The following is a 20,323-nucleotide window of genomic DNA, read 5'->3' as shown; positions in this document are numbered from 1 at the left end:
CCTTTATAAAGTTGTTGTGGTAAATGTAGAGAAATTAAAGGTTAAGCAGATACCTTCATGAAGAAATATTACAAGTGAAGTTTCTAATTACTAATTATAATTTCACCCATCACTGTGACTAGTAATAGAGGCTATCAGCACATTTAAAAATTAAATTAAACATGTTTATGTTTAAGAAGACATTACACCCTCACTCCCAATATATTGTACTCAACACAGTGAAAATAGCTGCTTTAGAATAGAAGAACCACCCCAGCCTCAACCCCCTCCCTCAAAGAAGGCTAGAAGCAGCCAGGACACTAGAGTCCAAAGAGGAGCCCTTGGGCCCTCATGGCAGGGGGAGCTGGGACAACAACCAAGGTGAGAGCTCCTTCTCCTTCCTGCCTCTCCAGCCCACTCCCCAGCCTGGGGAGAAAGCAGCAGTTGGCTTGTGTAGAAGATAACCAGCTCAGGGGAAGGTTTGGGAAATCACTGACTTTTTAGAGCCATGTAAATGAATAATCAAGAACTTGACAAATGGTGATTTTCAGATGTTAGGAGTTGCCTTGAGAAATGCTACTTACCTATAATAGCTGCTTTACAAACTGCTGTCATTAAAGCTCTAAGGAATGTAGGTGAACTCATCTGGCTTTCATCTAGATTAGCCTAAAATCAAGAGTAAATGCATCAATTATATAAAGGAAGGCACGCTTCTGTAGAGCAGCAATTGTTTCCCAACTCTACTGCTGAGCGTGGCACTAACTGGGCAGTGAATCCAATTCAGCCCTCTTGAAAGAATTCATTTTCCCTGTTAAAATGAAAACAGCCTTGCTGCTGCCAGTGTGGGCAGACAGTTAGTTCTACAGGAATCAGATGTGCAGTTTACAGTGTGACCCAGTATGAACTTGCTCCCTGCCATCCTTGCTTGGGGCAGGGGGCCTGAAGAGAACATTTTGCCAGGAAGAGGGGCCACAAGCTACCACTCCAAGAGCTTGGACATGAAGAGAGGCCAAAGGCTGTCACATTCCTCCTCCAAAAATACTTTGCCTTCTGAATTTCAAGTCTTAGATGACAAAAATATCCAAGACTTTTCACCTTTATTTTAATGTGGACTCCTTTTCAAAATAAAGAAGACTGTGCCTTAATCACGTTACAGAGTTGTCTCAAGTAGAAGGTAAAGTATATATGAATAAGCTTTTCAGTGGTAAAAGCCTATTTCAGTCTTCTCTAAGTTAGTCAAGGGGAAATGTAATGGAAATATGAGACAGGGCCAATGGGACCCCCACCCAATATGAATCATATTCTAGTCTTTCTCTATGAAGGAAACCAGTTGTCCAGATAGGAGAACACTCATCTAAGAGGTACAACAAACAGACAGGAAAAATAATTTTCTCAGCAGATCATAGATGTTCTTCTCTAATTCTCCTGGTGCCTTTTAGGAGCAGTCCAGCCTAAGCAGGCATATAGAGACAGCCAAGAAAACAAAGAAAAGACCATACTGGAAAGCTGAGAGTGTTGAAGCAGTTTTAAAGCTCAGTTACATTTTAAAGAATAAGCTGTCTGAGACCTGATGGGCTACATTTCTCTCTCTGGTGAAGGACTATTCAAGTGACCTAAAGGGACTACCTTGGGTAGCAAGGGAAGCTTCTGCTGAGGACAGCTCAGACAGTGCACACTATAAAGGATGTAGGCAGAACTGAACACAGAAGTCTGAAAGAGCACATATAAGCAATTTTAACCAGCGTTATTAGTCAGTAAGTTCACAGCAATGAAAACTAACCCACTTCACCCATAGTCCATAAAGAAACCACTGCAGGATAGATTGTCGCCTTTTGCTACCATGTGGTGCCATGATGGTATCTTATTCCCCATCTCCCAAGGAGTTTCATGTTCATTTCCATTATATTGACCAGACTTGACTTGCTTCTAATTTTATAAAAAATATTTCTCTTGGGCTGGTCTAATTCCAAAGGGATTACTTCTGGAAAATCTGAGTGAATATACTGATCTTGATTTAAGCTATGGGAGAGTGAATAAAAACACAGCCTTGCCTTTTGGCTCACCAACCATTTTATAAACAGATGGACAGAATAACTTCAATCTTGGCATATGGCTAGACTCCCATGAGGACCAGACTTCAAGGCAAGTCTGAGAAAAGTACAGAAAAATCCTGGAAATGATGAACAAAACGTACTGCCCGGAAAAGCAGAAGAGGGGACCTTGTTGGCTCTGGACAGCGCCTGCTTCATCTGTTTTACAGTACAAATAACATATTCTTTCCACCTACTGAAACCCAGATCAACGTAATGACTTTGGCTACATGGAAACAAAGTACAGGGAAGAAAATCAAAAGGGTTCATTCTCAAATTCAGTCTCTTCTGCATGGCAATCATTGCAAAACCGTGACAGGCTTCACTAGTGTTGGCTCAGCATATTTTTTTTTTTAAAGAACAAAGGCAATTAAGGTCTAAGTCTACTTGTATGAGCCAAAAAAGTATCCAAAATTAACTCAGATTTTAAAGGGAATATCTGTGTTTGCATTCTGTGCTTACAGTGATTTTTTCATTCACATCAATATTAAAAATAAGCAATGGCATTATTATGGCGGACAACTGTTAGCTGACATCAGCATCAGTTGTGATGATTCTCAAATCTACCTGTCCCTGTCATAAACTCTCTGCCTACCTTCAGTATCACATCTCCAATGGTCTATTAAACAAGAAATCAAATGAAATATCCTATTGACAACTTAAAAATATATCCAGAGGGGCCACTAGGTGGCGCAGTGAACAGAGCACCGGCCCTGGAGTCAGGAGCACTGGAGTTTAAATCCCGCCTCAGACATTTAACACTTACTAGCTGTGTGCCCTTGGGCAAGCCACTCAACTCCAACTGCCTCGTCTTCCCTCTCCCCCGCCCCGGAAAAAAAAAAAAAAATATATATATATATATATATCCAGAACTGAAACCATTATCTTTCCCTATAAGCCCTTCCCTATCCCAAACTTCCTCAGTGTAGAGGGTATCACACTTGACTGGATCTCTTGCCACCATCTTTCATCTGTTACCAACACCTCTCAGTTTCACCTCTGCAACATCTCTTGAATATGGCCCCTTGTGTTGGGAATAGTACACTAACTGCCGGTGGGGCTGTTGGCTTCAGGTGCCTCCCCAGCTCAGATCATCCTCCATTTAGTCACCAAAGTGATTTTTCTAAAGCTCAGGTCTGACCATGTCACCCCACTGTTTAATAAACTCCAGTAACTTCCCACAACCTATAGGATCAAATACAGAAGACTCTGGCAGTCCTGACCCCGGCCCCTCCTACCTCCCCAGATTTCTTACTCCTTACTCCCCTCTAGATGCTCTTTGACCCAGTGACAGTGGATTCTGTCAACAAAAGAGGCTCCATCTCTTGGCTCTGGGCTTTTTCTGATTATCCCCCATGCATGGAAAACTCCCCCTTTGGATTCCTTTATGTCTCAACTAAAATGTCATCATCTACAGAGAGCATTCCTCAATCTCTCTTAAATCCAGTGTCTACTCTCTATTAATTAATAATAATTTCCTATTTTTTTTCATAGCTAGCTTGTTTGTTTGGTATGTATTTGTTTGCATGTTGTCTCCCTGACTAGACTGTGAGCTCCCTGAAGGCAGGGCCTATCTTTTGTCTCTTTTTGTATCTCCATAGTTTAGTACAGAGTCTGGATCATAGTAGAGCTTAATAAATACATAATAACTGACTGTTTTTAACTCCTCAATGTGTTTCTTTTTAACTGCTGAAACTTTAAGAAACTAGTGTTGAAAGAGCCTTCTACTGCTCAATACTGAAGATTTTCATTGCTCAAAACAATAGGCACAAACAGCAAGCCCCGCTTGTGGTCAGATGTGCACTGACTTACACACTCAATGAAGCTGTGAGGTGTGTGTTATATGAGAACTGAGGTTACTGGAAAATTCATCACTTTATTTCTTGGCTTCCTTTGCCAGCGGATTCACTGTTTCCTATTTCAGTAGAGGTAGAATCCCATTTCATCAGGCATCCTTTCAGTTCTGGTTTGGTAGTACAAGACTATTCCATGACACAGCCAAAAGCCCTTGAGCTTTCCCAATGTGTAATTAAGGTTCCATGACATTTGTATTCTGCATTCCTGTCTATTTACAACTCCATCTCTCCAGTAGAGCTGTTCTTCAGATAAGATAGTTCTGTATACTGTTTGCATACAAATATCTAGTCCTAAGGAAAGATGCCGTTTTTCAAAATGTGCTGACTGAACTGCTGTGGACTGGGGGAGGGCCTGGAGTTTCTTTTGGTTACTGGCTTTTGCAGAGAGTTCTTGGCCTTTGGTTTGTGGGCTGGTGGGAATGCTAGGGCACTGTCTCATTTTAGGATAAGAGAGATCAGATTTCAGAGTATAACAAAAACATCAATTTCTTTTTGATGTGGTAATTCACAAAATCAGTAATGTCTCCAGGTGCTCTGCTGGCCAGTAAGTTTATCTGAAATGGAATAATTCCCACAATCATTCTTGGCTGCTTTGGTGACTACAGGTATCATGCCATTTCACAGCCCCCACGAGACAGAAGCCGAAGACAGGAAGCTCTCCAGCAAGACCTCGAACATTTGAAATTTCCCTGAAGGAAGTCACTATCCTAATGGCATTCTGAAAACCCATCATACATTTTATGAAGACTACTGCATGCAAATAGTTATAGAAGAATAAAGAGCAAGATTTACTACCCCCTTTAAGCTTTGGCAGCAGCCCTCTAACCCTCTCCCTCTGTCTCTCATTCTCTTCCATAGCCCTCCAAGTTGCAGCTCTCTAGTTTAACCACAGGTTAGAGACACAGGTGTCTCTCTGAAGAAAGTCTGAATACAACACTCTGATGCCTTTTTTAGCTTATTAAAACAGGATTCTAAGTAGAAATAACGAAACATCATTAGTGTGAAATAACAAACCAGAAGAAATACAGGACATACTAACAATCCAAACACAGAAAACTTCTAGGAAAAAAGGCTATTTTCTGTTACCAGAGTTCACGAGTATTTTTCACAGGAAAAATACCTGTTATGTATCAGACTACTAGCACTGGCTGCTCCAAAGGTACACAGTCACACCAAAAAGGGACTAGTTCTGCCATAAATGATTATAAATCAAAAGTGCTTCAAAATCATAAAATGCTATAGAAATTAAGGCAAGAATATTTTCCTAGCCACCAGCAAGGGTAGTCTGAAAAGAGTCATTATTTTGGGATTTAAAGCATGATGAAAACAGGCCTGGAGAGCAAAACAGGGGAGAAGAGAAGTTAGATAAAACTAGTGGTAAAAAAGGCATTTATGGAAAGAAAGGTGCTGCTGGCCCAGCCCACTCTGCCCTGCACTGCTCTGGGCGGGACATGGAGAATCCAAATCTGCCTGTCCTAGCTAGGTACACCTGAACAGCTTGACAGTCCTCTCTATAGAAATCAAACTTGATAAAGTCAGATGTTCTCAATAACCAGAAACACTGCAGAGAGGGCAAAGGTCAAGCTGGCAGTCAGAACAAGCAGCCCACAGAAACAGGTACAAGAAGACTCTCCAGGATAAAGAAATCACAGGGAAAAGTCTTCACGGAGCCTGTCTGAAAATACCTCCTGAGAGAGCAGAGAGTAACAAAAGCTTTCTGATGACCACTTCTGGCACACTGTTTAAAATATCCACTTTCTGGCCAGTGAGAGTTGATAAAGGAAGTCTGTCTATGCTGTGGTGGGTAGGGTGAAATGCAGGCTGCTGAGGGGCACAATTATCTCAGGAGGATGCTGAATGCAGAGAAATGCTTTGTGGTCAGAACACTTAGGACTTTTGGAGCCTGGCAGCAGTGCAAAATTAGGGGAGCAATCCAGGAGAGGGCTGCTTTGGATCAAAATTGTTATTTTGGGGGGGAAGCCTCTGGTGTGATTTCACTGGTGTAGGGAACTCTCTCTTCAAACAGATCAACAATTTTTTGTCTGTGACTTCTGGTCTTGAGTTTGCCTGGTTAAGTGATTTGTCCGTGGGCACACACTTGTGTCAAAGGCAGGACATGACCCCAAGTCTGGTGGCTGCACCCACCATGTCAGCTGTCTCTCTCTCTGTTAGTCATGTATGAGACACTACCTTGATTTCCCTAAAGCTTAGTTAGTATCCCAATAGAGGGATGGGTGGCTATGTGGCAGAACTCATGTAAGCCCACAAGTACCAGGGAGGAAGGGAGTCTTTATACCTCTACCCAGTCAAAGATCTGTTCATCATTCGCCTTGTCCTCAATAATGAGTTTCTCAAGTCGTTTGTACAGCTCTTCAGCAGAGAGTTCTTTCTTTGAAAGTGCTTCTGAGGAACTGGAACAGTCAGACTCTATAAAGTCCAACTTCTGAAACAGGAAAAGTGGAATGTATTTAGAGTTATCCTTGGGGTTATGGATCCCAGAGACATGCCTCCCCCTCCAAGAAAGACCAAATGACTAGCTGTAGCTAATAGCAGGAAACATGATCATTTTCAAACTTCCTGTGGATTCTTCTAGTCTCCCTCTAACTCCCTGAAAAGAAAATAACTCACTACAAGTGACTCTCTTAAGGGCATCAGTCCCCGAGTGGGCATGCCTTTTCCTAAGTTCCCATTCCTCATAGTTCACCTCTTTCCTTTGGTCCTGGGGCAAGTCTCTAAGGCAGGAAGGGCAGGCCCCAGTTAACATCATTGATACTGTAATCTGGCTACCCCATTATCACTAGAGAGTCTGTGGAGTGTCAATGCCCACAACTCTCACAGGACCACCCCCTCCCCCAATCGGCTCCAGGTGCTCTGAGCTCTACCCCGAGAAACAGTCTACTTAGCCAGTTCTTTAATCCTGAGTAACTCACAATACTGGTAATCAAAACCAAAGGGATTTTCAGTTTAAAAAAAAAAAAGGACTGAAAACACACTGTTTTAAAAGGATTTCTTTTAACCATAACTACTGAATGTGCAAGTGATGATAGTTTTGTACTGTACTCCTAAAACACTATAAAAAGATTTATTTTTAGGAATAATCCAACTCTTCTAGATTGCTTCTGAAAATGAGGAACCCTATTCAAATCCGTGTTAATGTTCTTGGGCATTAAAACTTACAGAGTTTACTAAAAGCAGTCTGGTGTTTATTGGCCTGCAGTTAGAAAAGCTGGACTCAAGACCTTTTTTTTTTTTTTACTTTATTAAATGCTTTATTAACTTCTAGTTTACATCATTCATTTACACAAGATTTTGAGTTACAAATTTTCTCCCCATTTTTCCCCTACAAGACCTTCTTTAGGCTCCAGTCCATACCTTTTTAATGAAGGGGTTGGATAAGATGACCTAATTTAGCCTGGTAAAATCAGTCTGTGATTCTATGACCGACTGAGGAGGCATCAGATTTTAAATTCCGGATGGCTGGCTGGCTGAGTGGAATGATGCTTATGACTTCTAGTAGAGGACTCTACTGGCCCCTGGAAAGAGGCAGCTGCTCCCTGAGCTGTTCTCTCTCATCATTGGATTTTAGCAGCCTCTTTCTGTGGCACCAGTGAGGAAGGAGATTAGGGAAATCAGTCTGACTTTATTTCCTAGAGAAGGGACATGGGGCAAAATCCTGTATTTGGGAAGAAATGCCTTGGAATTAAAAAGGTTTGAGTTTTGAGGGGCCTTTGTTTTTACTGCTATCCCATAAACTTTTAAAGCACTACACAGAACGCTTAGGAACTCTAGTTTCATTTCAGTCCAACTCTTAAGACTGAGAGACATGCTCACTTTCACCTTCCATTTAGGGATAGGTGGGATACTACAAAATAGGCATGATGAATAACCATCTATCTTGCCATCAGTGGGGCCAGGAGACTTCTTACTCACCTGTTCCAGGAGAAAGTTATGTACATCTTCCCCTTCTGGCAAATAGTCCTTCCAACTGAGGCCGGCCTCCCTCCATAAGGCTCCCACTTTCTTATGGCTCTAAATAACAAACAAATGCCCATTAACAGAGGAGAGGACAAAGCTTTCAAGGCAGCTTGCTGCTCACATAAAACAAGCTCTTGGTCACATGAACGTAAACTGCCTTACACTCTGGATTGCTAGTGTGATAAGTGTGTGTGCTGGTAAAATGCAAAGACAAGACTGACTTAGGGTTCATTGAAAGGATCACCATATGGGTTCCAACATTTGTCCATAAAATGGTACATGAGAACTGGTGTTTAATATTCACACACAAGCGCATGCACAGACACAAAAGCTGATGTCTAAGGTTATAAAGTGACTATGTGGCGATCCCATCTCTATTCTATATCAATGCCACTGTTTGATCATGAGCATTTACATTGTTCTTCACACACTTCTAAGAACCAGACTGTGAATAAAAGATGCAGGCCCTGGATCGATCAGCTCCTCATCCTGCATACCACCAAGATATCTGCAGTTTCCAACTCTGAACACTGACTATCCTACACAAACAACGAGTTTCTAGGAAAAGAAATGTAGGGAGGGGTGGAACTTGCTCTGAGCTAGTATGATTCGAGGCTGAGCTAAAGGAAGAACGGGCCCCTAGTACTGATACCTCAGAAAACAAAGCATCCTCACACACTGGAGAGCTGTGATGAGAGAGGGGACACCATCCTCTGAACACCAAGAAGGGCAGAACAGGGCCAGGCTCTCCACTGCAGTTTTCAGACGGGAAAGGAGCCCACGTGTGACATTTGCTACTTCCACAGTTCTCCCAAGGAGCCAGATTCTATTATCCAGCTACAGAAAACATAGTCTCTAGTTTCTGTGGAGGCGGCAGCAAGCAGTGGCCATTCATTCCTTTAACAATCTGTAAGCCAATCTTTTCTTTTGGAATATGCCAGTACAGACATTTGTCAAATGGGAAATCCATGAATTTGAGAAAACTAACTTCCTGTCAAATAAGGAGATGGCAGAACATATGACTTGTTCCATGCGATAATCATCTATTTCAGAGAAAAGGGGAAGATGATCTGGCTATGTTTAGATCAGATGGAAAGGTTTCCAGTATGGGCCTGGTGACAAACTGTAGGTCTATAATTAGAGGGTCAGACCGGAAAAGTAAGGAGAAACTCATCACTAGCTGGCCACTATTGGGGGTGACTTTTTAGTCATGGCAATCTATGAAGACAACCTACTGAGGCTCATAAGGGGGTTGGGAGAAGCACCACATTAATGAAAGACTGATGTATAGAAGTGTCAACAAGTGGGAATCAGTCTCCTACTTCCATTTAACTGGGAGTAGGCTTCCAGGAAGGGCTTGGTGGGGACTTGGAAATGCTGGGCTCTGTTACGCCCTAGTCACTGAATGACTCTGGGGGAGTCACCGTACCACTTGGGCTGCAATTTCTCCATCTGCAAAACAGGGTTAATGGCCCTTTTATGACCGAGGGCTGTTGTTAAGGTTAGAAACACTTTCTAAGGAGACTACAGAAATTAGTATAAGTCAATTATTCTCCAAGTATGAAATGTACCGAATGAAACTCAAGAAAATGGCAGAAGAGATACCCTTGCTGATGTTGCCTTGACTTCCCTGGCCTCTGTCCCTTAACCTTCTCCATTTCAAGACCTGTCATCTTCACTCCTTACAGCTGTCTCCAGAGAGAGTCACTCACACCCATAAGGGTGTTCTCTAAAATGTGGAGTTTTCTCATACCGGCCACCTGTTCTTCTATCTGCCTCTGCCCCCTAGCTCCTGGCCCTCTCTTGAGTCCTGACTTTTAAGTCTCCCTCCTTGTTCTCCCAGCCTTCCCTGGCCCTGCCTCCCAGAGTTGCTGGGGGATCAGATGAAGCCATGTATGTGAAACTCTTGGCAAATCTTAAAGCACCAGAGACACGACAGCTGTCTGGTAGTCTTTTCTACTTTTGAATCCCTTGCCCCACCCCCTTACTCCTACTGGAATGCTGACCTCTGCTGGAAAAGAATGTTGTACAGCCACATGCCTTCTGTGTAAACTCACATTCTCTGATCTTGCCTGGACCCTCACTGCCATCTGTCAATGCTGTTTTATCTTATCTGGTGTGGCTATTTCAAGCCTCTCTTCTCTACTCCCACCTCCTGCCACACTTCTCCTCTTCCTCTCAGCAGAGGACCTGCCCTTGTATGTGAGTGATGCCATCAGCTGCTCCACACTTAAAAGCCCCTCATCATCACCTCCTTTTCTCTCCCTCCTCCACTTTGTTCTCTCAGGAAGAAGTGGCGTTTTCCCCTGACAATCCAGCTACCTGTGACCTTAATCCCACTTCCTGTATCTTCCACAAACCTTCCCCTTTGACCCATGCCTGTCTCTCACTACCCTCATCCCCAAGTCTTCCATATCTATCCACCTATGCACTGTCTCCTTCCGTATTGTTTACAAGCACACATGGGGCTGTTTGCTCCCAATCTATTAATCTCTAACTTCTGATGCCATGCCATCTCTGACTGAAAAGGTGCTCTCAAAGTCAACCGCCTCTAAAGGTCTGAGCCCAGCGGCCTCTTCTCAGTGGCTCTGATATCTGTCCTCTGGGGCTTGGCTGCCGCCGCCGTGCCCTTCTCTTCCCCTATGTTCTCTTCCTCTGTAACTGCTCCCTCCTGGCTTTCTTCTCCCACCCTTTTTACTTGCTCCCTTTCTCAGCCTCCTATGCTGATCCTCATCCATCACGCACCCCTTGAGCCCAAGTGCCTTCCAAGGTTCTGTCTGGGACTCTTCTTGCTTTATATTCTCTTGGTGATCTCATTAGGTCTCGTGGGCTCAAGTCATCACTGTACAGATTCTCCCTTCCACAGACCCAGGCTTAATCCCTCTCCTTAACTCCACTGCTTCCTGCCTCTTAGGTACCTTCACCTCACTGCCCCACCAGGCTCTCAAACTCAGCAGGTCCAAAACTGGACTCTTTTATTTTCCCCACTTAATTCACTCTGCTCTACTCCCTTATCTCTTCTGAGGGCACCCAGCACCTTTCCTGTCACACAGAATCGCACGGATAACCTTAGTTATCCGTGACCTCTGTCTCATCCCCTATGCCTGCTCACTCTCCTCCCTCCATTGGCAGCTTGTAGACAGCCTTCTTTCCACACTTGTAGCCAATCCTCTCTTTCAGGCAGACATGGTTTTTCACCCTGAACGTATTCAAGTCTCCTAATTGGTCTTCTTGCCCTCAGGCTTTCCCCTCTCCAATCCATCAAACTAACATGCCTAAAACACAGGTGTGACCACATGACTCTCTTTCCTAAAGCTATGTATTGGTTTCATATTATCTTGAGAATAAAGCACAGTCTCTGAAATCTGGAGAAAGTTCTGAGGCTTATTTTTATGGAAGTTTTCAGACTTACTTGGTATTATTTCCTTTCTCAATTCCTATTTTCCTATATATGGCTTGCTTTGTATAGATTTGCTTGCATGTTGTCTCCCCCATTAGAGGGTAAGCTCCTTGGGAGCAGGCACTGTCTTTTGTCTCTTTTTGTATCTTCAGCACTTAACACAGTGCCTGGTGCATAGCAGGGACTTAGCAAATGTTTTACTAACTGATTTATAGATTCTACATTTCCCTCAAATTGAAACTACAATTCTGCTCCTTGAATTTGGAATCTCCCATCTCCCAGCCACTAGTCTGTTCCTAGTCTGTTCCCCTAGGCCTGAACCACATTTTTTCCTTTGAGCCTAAGCATAGGTGCTTCCTCATAGAGGAGGCCTTTGCCAATGCCCAGAGTGGTAAGTACTTTTCCCCTCTAGCACTCTTTCTGGTGACTTATCTTTGTAGATGCTCTCTTCTCCAGCAGAAAGAAAGACCTGAGGTGTAGGATTGTTTGTTTTTTATCTTTGTCTCCCCAGCACCTAGCACAGGTACCTCAGACAATGCAGACTTGGCAAGTTTTCATTTAGGCTCAAGATTAGAGAGACAAAAATGCTCTTTGGTATCAAATTTAGGAAGATGTGTTCCATTTCCACAGAGTCAACACCAAGTGCTCTCCAGAGGAGTTGTGGCAAATCCCTCCCTCACAAAGCTAGGCTCCCAAGCCTGGCTCATTACCCCCTCTCTCAGGCTCCTCTGAATTTGACATAAGTGGGAGCACTCACCATTTGTTTGCATAGAAGGTGCAAGATTTCAGAAAGCAAGACCCCGGCTCTTCCCACAGGAAGTAAAGGTTTGCTAAATTCTCTGTAACAGAGCATACAAAATGATGGTCACATTCATGAGGCGCTGTGTCAGCCATGCAAAGTAAACATTTCTGATCAGTTCCTTCCTGGGCAGTGAGAAAAGACTGCACAGCTGGGTTGATAAGGGTGAGTGGGGGGCACCATGTGCACCTATGGCCAAGTATTCCCAGGACTTTTGGTTTTACCACGGGCAGTATAATGTCTAGATGGGGAGGCTTAAAGAGAGATTTTTCAGTTAAGATGCCAACTCCTCCAGAAACCTCTTCCTGATGCTCAGGTGTCACCTTCCAATCTCACTCAGGACTTTCTGCTATAAACCTCTAAGGCCTTTGTCATGTAATACTGTATAGTAGCTGTGTGTGGCCATTTCTTCCCCCTTATTGGATAATAAACCATTGGAGTACAGGTCCCTAAAAAAATGTCTCAGTGCTCAGTTCTTCCTACAGAAGGCACTTTGTACTGCTTTGGTGTACTATATAGCATCTTTCTCCAACACCATTTAACTCTGGTGTCAAAAACTGGGTCAAGCACTGCCCTCTCTGGCCATCTATTTGCATTCTCTACTTCTTCTTTCAAAGCAAAAGGAGGAAACCCCGATCGGCTGGTAATGAAGTTATAAAACTGACCTCTATAAGGTATTATGGAAAGGTGCTATAGCATTTTTTGGAAGCAGGTGGAACAGACTGGGGCCTTTTCCTAGTCTCAACCAACTTGAACTATATTAGCAAATTCTCTGATCTTTCTCTTGTTGATGGCTGTATCTAACACAGCAGCTCAGGGAGCTGGAAGGGAGGATGGAGGCATGGATGGGAAGAAAAGGAGTAATACTTTTTTTAAGTTACAAGATTTTAAGAAGGAAGGACATTTGAAGTACCTCATATGGGGCAGTGTGATATATTAGAAAGAGCATTAGATTTAAAGTTAGAAGACCTAAGTTCAGGGACCTTGTTTTACCACTTACTGGGTGACCTAAGAATAAAAGTAATGACTGGTGACATTTCTATGATGTTTAAGATTTACAAAGGACCTGAAGTGGGCAAGCTGGTCACTCCTGAATCAGCTGAGCTGATGTAACACACCAGACCTGTGGGACTTACGTGATAAGTTCTCTCATAGAGATTCCTCCTTCTTTTAACATGGGGGTCACCAGCTCAGCAAGGTACAACCAAATATGGGGAATATCGATGGCCATGTCATCCGCCAACTCCAAGGTATCTGAAAACCTGCCAAAGACAAAAAAGGACATTCAAGTGCAAAAGTTAGTTCGAATGTCAGATTTTCTCCTTATGAAGCCCTCAAATCCCTCTAAATTAACACACTAAAGAGATGGTGAGCAGCAGGTGTCATATTTATTATTATATATGTAAACATCCTATATGGAAGAGATGTAAAGGAAGGAAAAGGCAGAATTCCTGCCCCCCAAGTAGTGATAATTTCATGGAGAATAGAAAGGAGAAAAAGCACCACCTTTAAGTCTTTGAAGAAGAGGGGGACTGTGGGCGTGGAAGATGGAATTATCTACCAGATATGATTTATGTTCATTCCTTTAATGCAAATGTCTTTTTTTTAACCCTCCTAAAAAAAAAAAACACAGCAACTTTCTTATAAGTGATGGGTAGGGGCTTGGGGGTGGGCAAGGTAACTTAGAAATGATAGTGATATAAATACAAATGTTATCAATAAAAACAAGATAAAGCAATTTAATGGAGAGAATGAGACAGGTACAAAAAGCCTGAAGGATTAATTAGAATTTTTTAAAAATCAGACTGTCTACAGAAACCTACTAATTAAAAACCTTGCCTTTGGCCTTCATGAGTGTCAATAAATAATGCTAGTTCAAGTTTCTACTGTGTTTTCTTCACAATCTCATCCAGAAGGATTGAGGCTCCAAGAAGGGAAGCAGCTCAGTCCCTGATTTCCTGCCTCCCAGCTCACGGCTATTTTCCTAATTTCCAGAGCTGGAAATGTCAGTAAATGAGCACAAAACAGAGGACTTAAGAAATCAAGTGTTTTGTGAAATGCGGCGACCTTTTCCACACTGACAGCTTTAAGTGCCATATATACATCTAAGCTACTGAAATGTTCTATGTAGCTTAAGGATATAACAGGGAAGTCAGAATCTGGGAAAATACATTTTTAGATGTCTTATACTTTTCCACCAACTCAGTAAGCTTGTGAGCCTCAACAGAAATAAATCATGGGGCTTTCAAGAAACTCCAGCCTGCTGATGGTAGGCGTACAACACAAAGCAGGCCAAACTTGTGGCTTCCATCCTGAAGGAGGGCCTGTAAATGCGGGTCAAGATGTTTCATCAGTGACTGGGCACAATACTCCTACACTGATGCTTCAGTGGCACTCTCAAGACTATGCCAATAACATAAGCCTTGGTGGCTTTGACCAAGCTGGAAAGGTTCTGGATAATGGCCTAGTATCTGAGTACGTGTTACATCACAGAGGATCATTATGAGGTTGGCTGCAGAGTACATTTTAGCTACAGCACCTCACGAAGGCCATAATCTTTTAAAGCAATGAAGGCTTTGTGGTCTCTGCTGGTAGAATGAACACTCACACTGACAAAATCACAGATCCTCAAGGTCTTGAACAAAGTAGCAACCTGAAGATTGCCACCTGGAGAATACCCCCATGCGGTGTCAAACTCCTTGACCAACAAGCCAGTGTCCTCTCCTACGGATTGAGGGAACCAGTTCACTTCTAATTCTCATTGTTAAGCTCTCAGATCTTACAATTCTAAGTAGAAAGCAGGGTCTAGAAGGCAGGAGCGTCTTGGGCATTTGTCACCTTGGTGACATCCTTCCTCAAACCAAATGGAAGGTCTAGATGACATGATAGCTCTTTGTAGATGCTGCTGTGATACTGGGACCTGTGCCATGTGCCACCTGGGGCCTCTTGAGCAGCTGGCTGATGCCACTAACTCAACAGAACTTCTTGTGGAGGCACAAGGAGGGAAGCAGTAGGACTGGGAGAAAAGGGCTGGACCTGGTTTCAGGAGGTTTGATCACAGCCCTGCCATGCTCTTGTTTGGTAGCCTTGAGAAAGTCATGGTTGGCAGGGCCACATTTTCCTCCTCTGTAAAATGAACAGGGCTCACTCATCTCTTAAGGTTCCCAATAAGTGTTAATATTCTATGATGCCATGACAAGATCACTAACAATGAAGTCTTCAAGAACAATCTCATTGGCACCAAAAAATCCCAATGGGATGGCCATTGCAAAAATCAGGGCAGAATAGCCAAGTTGTCATTGCACAGGAAAGTGAAGCAGGATAACCCCAAGCTGGAAGGACACACTGCTTTCAAGAGAGGCTAACGCACAACTTCGAACAGGAGCCTGTCTGTGAACTGCTGATCAACAGCAGGTGACGGCGGAACTATTCTAAAGGCTCCATCAATGTAAGACAAAGCGTCACAAAAGAAAGTGCACAGGCTGGGGTGTCGGTAACAGGCTGCTGGTCTTCTTTCAGGTGATCCCTGATACACAGAGCTTCCCACCTTTGAAATATACCACATTCACCTGGGGAATGTCCTCCCTGTCCCCAGCCACTTGTTGAAATTCAACTTACCTGCTGGTCCTCCATGAAACTCTCTATCCCTTGAACCTTTTTCCCTCCCAGCATTCAAGTGACCCTTGGTTCACATACCTTACACCCTTATTAAACTCTGTGTGTGCACGTGTGTATGTATAACAGATGTTTTCATTGTTGCATCCTCTCCCTCCACCATTCCCCCCGATTTTGCCTCCCCAACCCTCCAGACTATGAGCTCTACAAGGGCAGGGGATGGATGGTGTCTTATGCTAGTACAACATCTTGGAAGCAGCAGGCATACAACAGGGACCAATTCACTCTAAAATGACCCATGGAGAGGACATCTCTTGGATAACAGTAAACTGACGGAGTTATGCTTGCTTGGTAGTCAGGTAAAAGGTCCAACATCTCCTAGGGGTGGCAAATACTTTTAAGACCCCAATGTTTATAGAGTATTGGCCCCTATGTTCTTCATGCATCCAGGTATGCAGCAAAGACCACATCCACTCTACTGAATTGTGGCACAAAACCACGTCTAATTCCAGAACACGACTGATGTTACCAAACTGCAGCCTCCACGAGGGTAGGGACCTCATCTAATTCTTCTTTGTGTCCCCCATGGTGCTCAGAACAGGACTGGACATACTGTAGATTCTCAGGAAAGGTGTGCGGAATTGAAATGAGTGTCATTCAACTAGAAAGGAAGAACCCGTATCACAGGCTTTAGAGATCATCGAATCCAATGTTTTCATTTTACAGATGAGGAAACAGAAGCCCAGAGAGGGGAGGGACCTTCCTAGGGTCCACTAGGAATTGGCAGAACCAGGATCCAAACTCAGGTCTCTTCAGACGCAGTGTGCTCTTCCTGCTAGCCCAGGCTGCCTCAGTACTGAGGTTGGCACTGAGTGTTTTCTTGTGACATTGTGCAGAGGTGGAATCATATCACACTGTAGAGAACTAAGGAAGGGAGGGGCTAACTAAGGAAAAGATGGGAAGTGAGCTGTAATACGGAACTACCAATGGGAAAACTTCATTTTACCTGAAAAAGAGGCAACTAACTTAAGAGACGGATAACTCAAGTGGTACAGCAGACACTCCCAGAGAAGGAAGCCTCCAGCAGACCTAGCAGAACCCCTGTGAAGGGCTTGTACAGGGTGAGAAGGCAAGGAGGGGCTATGGGAAGTATGCTCAAGGAGTCAGACCCTTCAAAGTATTAATCTGTGACTAATCTAATGAGAGACATGAGGAGGAAAGTCAATGTAGGACAGTAACATCCAACTATGGGATGCATAGAACGCACACCCACTTCTCAATCCACATCCTTTCTGGGCGACCTGCATGGAGTGCTGTAGACTACAGAACACTGCACTGGAACACAAAGCTTAAGTAGTCTACAGAAATGCTAGTGAAAATTATTTTCCCCCAAAAGGCAAGAATACCATGGGTACCAAGAAGGGTTCCACTGAAAAAGGGATTCAAGTAAGATAAAATAGCAGAACCTAAGGTGAAGGCCATGTACACCACATTTTGGGGAGAGCTTTCTGCAAACTGAAAAAGGCAGTTTTAGGATCGTGGGTTATCTCAGAAACCACTCTGAGTATGTGACAACCTTTACTGCATACTTCAACAACAAGAACTGTTTTGAACTCTTAATAAAAATGGCTGTGTCAACAGCACGGTATGGATGTCTACCTCTTGTTCTCTCAATGTAATTCCCACCACGTGCAAGTTATTCAGATGACTGTATGGCGCCGGACACTCAAGGAGAGCCTAATGATTTACCAAAAATGCACATCAGACTCACACCTGATGCACTCCAAAGAAAAGCGCCCCACATAGAGCTGAAACACTCGCATGGCTTGCTTCACATACTTCAAATACAAGGTGGAAAGGCTTCATGGGGAGTAAGAGAGTGGGGGCTGGGGCTCAGAGACCCCTCCTCTCCTGACAATCAGCACCATCACACCCAGCCAGGCAAGGTTCATATGAGAAGATGTCTGAGGACCAGGGTTTCCCCCATTGCAAGGTAGCCAACAGTGTTCTTCCAGCATCCCAGGAAAGATTCAGAAGGGATATTCTTTGGTGACTTAAATCACAAAAACTAAAAGTGGTGACAGCGCCTGGCCCAAGGCACTTATGTGGCAAGATATCCAATGGCTTCTCTAGGGAGGACTAGAAATCCCACGAGTAAAAAAAAAAAGGCACACAGTTGGCTCATATGCCACAAGGCCTTCCCTGGGTGTCTAGGGTAGTCTGTTCCTATGTCCTGACCATAATGTGTTTCTTTAGTACTGTCAGTCTCCACTACTGAGTAAACAGGTGGAGAAATGGATGAAGAAGTGACAAGCAGGTACTTGTCTCCTTTTCAACTGAAGCAAAATCTTATCCTCCACAAGGTGTAGCCGCCATCTCCCCAAAATAAGTTGTGGATGACGCATGTATATGAGGTTAGGGAATTATGCCAGTGTGTCCCAAGAAAAGATCTTGTCTAGGGCTGAAACAGCCCTTGCTCATGAACCCTTCTGATCTTATCCATCATCAGGCTAGAGAAGCTCCTAGGACTAATTCAAGGGAAAGTTAAGCAGGCTCACCCACCCAGCTGTTGTCTAACAAGGTCCCCCTTGTTAGAAGGTGCCTTCTGGGGGATCCGCTTGGGTCTAGGTTTTGCACTAGAGCATACCTGAATTTCTGATGTGTCCCAGGAAGCAACCCAGCCTCTCAGGAGTCCTCTCAGCCAAGAATGACCCACAGCCGGGCCAGACCTCCTGGAATGGCTCTGGATTGGAATAGATCTCCTGGCCCCATGCCAGATGTGGACAAACTTCTGGGAGTGATGGGGAGACAGAGTGAGGATGGTAAGGCACTGTGCAATCCAGCATTTCCCCCCCATTTCAGATTCCATAGCATTCATTGGTAAGGTGCCTTGTTATCCTGATACGTAGCAATGGGAGAGGTTGAGAATTATGAATTGGTATACCCAATGCCCCAGCTGATCCAATTTCCTGGATGTCAATATGGAATCAAAGCAAATAGAGCCAGCCAGAGCCCCCTGAATTTTGGTGTTGCTAGAGAATAGATGAGAGTTGAGTTGAGTTTGTCCGTTGAGATGGTGTATGTGCCCATCTGTCGTCTTTTCCTTGGGTAGATCATGGAAATAAGTCATATAATCTCAATGACTTGGAACTGGGTCATGTATGGTACCATCATCATGGCCTTTATCGATGATCACCACAGAGATTTGTGCCAAATTTCCTTGTTAAATTCAACAGGCACAAGTCAACTTCACCAGACTCCAGGTCATTGCTGGGAGCCAACTCTTCTGATTAGACTAGCAGGGAGATGTTTCCCAATACCGTGAGGCCTTCTTCAACACAGTCCTATGAATTATTTTCCCTGTATGTTTAATGTTAGTCTCTCAATGCACTGTATGTGAGGATATTTCCATAGCAGGCACTGGCTGGGAGACCTGTGATGCCAGAGCTAACAGCAAACGTGGATGGCAGGATTCAAGAGAAACTGAACGCTGAATACCAGTGACAGTTGGAACTTCATTGGACGAGATGCTGTCAGGAACCACAATGAAGCAAACCTGGAATGGATTCTATGAATGAGACACCAAAGACTTATAAACTTCCATGGAACTACAATGGGCATAAAGGTCAGAATTTTTCTGAAGCGGGAAGATACAAAACATTTTTATGTCAAGTCAATAGCTGCCCAGGATAGGAAGCTTTTGACCTCAGATATTCATGCAGCAGTTTTTATGAACTGAGTTGATAAGCTCTCTAGAGTCTGCACATTTTGGGGTTTCTCTACTAAGCTCACCTTCTTATACGGCCCCAAACTACCTAAAGTAAGAATGCAGCAAAGCGGGATGCCCACACGGGAAGTATTTGGATTCCCGGCACTTGGCACCGCGCCTGGCACACAGTAGGCATTTCATCAATGCTGGCTGCCTCGATGCCTACAAGAAGGAGATGGGATTGCAGTGGCATTTACTTGGGGAATCAGATCAGCACCTCCAAATAAAATCTATTTGGCTAAGTTTATCATTTGTATTTTCAACCTTTCCACATCTCACTAGACACCTCCTCAAAGAATCCGTACAATCAGCAAATTGTTGTCAAAGCACAGCCCAGTGGACATGGGATATTTCTGTCCATGGAAGAAGCTGAAAAGAGAGAAGAGTCACAGACAGGAAACATAATTGTACAATTCACCATCGCCCAAGAGTCTGATAACTGACGGCTGTCCTTGAGGAGGATACCAACCCTTTGAAGAAGTCCTGCTTGCTGAGTTTTTCTGACTGCACCAACTGGTGTAGTAACTGGCCCATGTGATCCCTGGTGATCTGACTCCTTTCCAGGGTGGACTCCACTCCCACTCGCACAAAAACAGGCAATAGGCTCTGTGCATTGAGTTCCTCTACACACTGCATGGCTTCCTGTTCAAATAATGGAAAGTGGTTTGATTACTTTAATAACTGGCACAATATCAGCAGAGAGGGCCAAATAAACGAAGGCTCCACATGAATGACAAGGGCATAAAAAGCATCATCAAACAGGCCCTTAAATGACAAATGCCACAATTCGTGGCACAGCAGCTGGTCTGGGGACGCTCTTAACTTATCTTATGATTGTGT

General features: G+C 43.8%; 2 protein-coding genes across 7 annotated transcripts in view; both read right to left on the bottom strand.

Moving 5' to 3' along the window:
* Positions 1-20,323, bottom strand: part of HP1BP3 (heterochromatin protein 1 binding protein 3) — a 483,172-nt gene that overhangs the window by 49,127 nt on the left and 413,722 nt on the right. The window lies entirely within an intron of this gene.
* Positions 1-20,323, bottom strand: part of EIF4G3 (eukaryotic translation initiation factor 4 gamma 3) — a 411,795-nt gene that overhangs the window by 7,481 nt on the left and 383,991 nt on the right. For all 6 annotated transcript variants that reach the window (XM_069079469.1, XM_069079465.1, XM_069079464.1 and 3 more), the window contains 6 exons: positions 19,953-20,125; positions 13,236-13,361; positions 12,058-12,139; positions 7,856-7,954; positions 6,222-6,368; positions 564-645 (listed from right to left, as the gene is read on the bottom strand). In XM_069079469.1, the coding sequence (XP_068935570.1) occupies positions 564-645; positions 6,222-6,368; positions 7,856-7,954; positions 12,058-12,139; positions 13,236-13,361; positions 19,953-20,125 (709 nt within the window). The remainder of the gene's footprint in view (positions 1-563; positions 646-6,221; positions 6,369-7,855; positions 7,955-12,057; positions 12,140-13,235; positions 13,362-19,952; positions 20,126-20,323) is intronic.

This window comes from Petaurus breviceps, unplaced genomic scaffold, assembly GCF_028583685.1.
Source record: "Petaurus breviceps papuanus isolate PSGF00001 unplaced genomic scaffold, PetGlider_PUasm1.0 91041, whole genome shotgun sequence".
Classification (NCBI taxonomy): Eukaryota; Metazoa; Chordata; class Mammalia; order Diprotodontia; family Petauridae; genus Petaurus; species Petaurus breviceps.
This window is presented reverse-complemented; position numbering and strand designations above follow the sequence as displayed.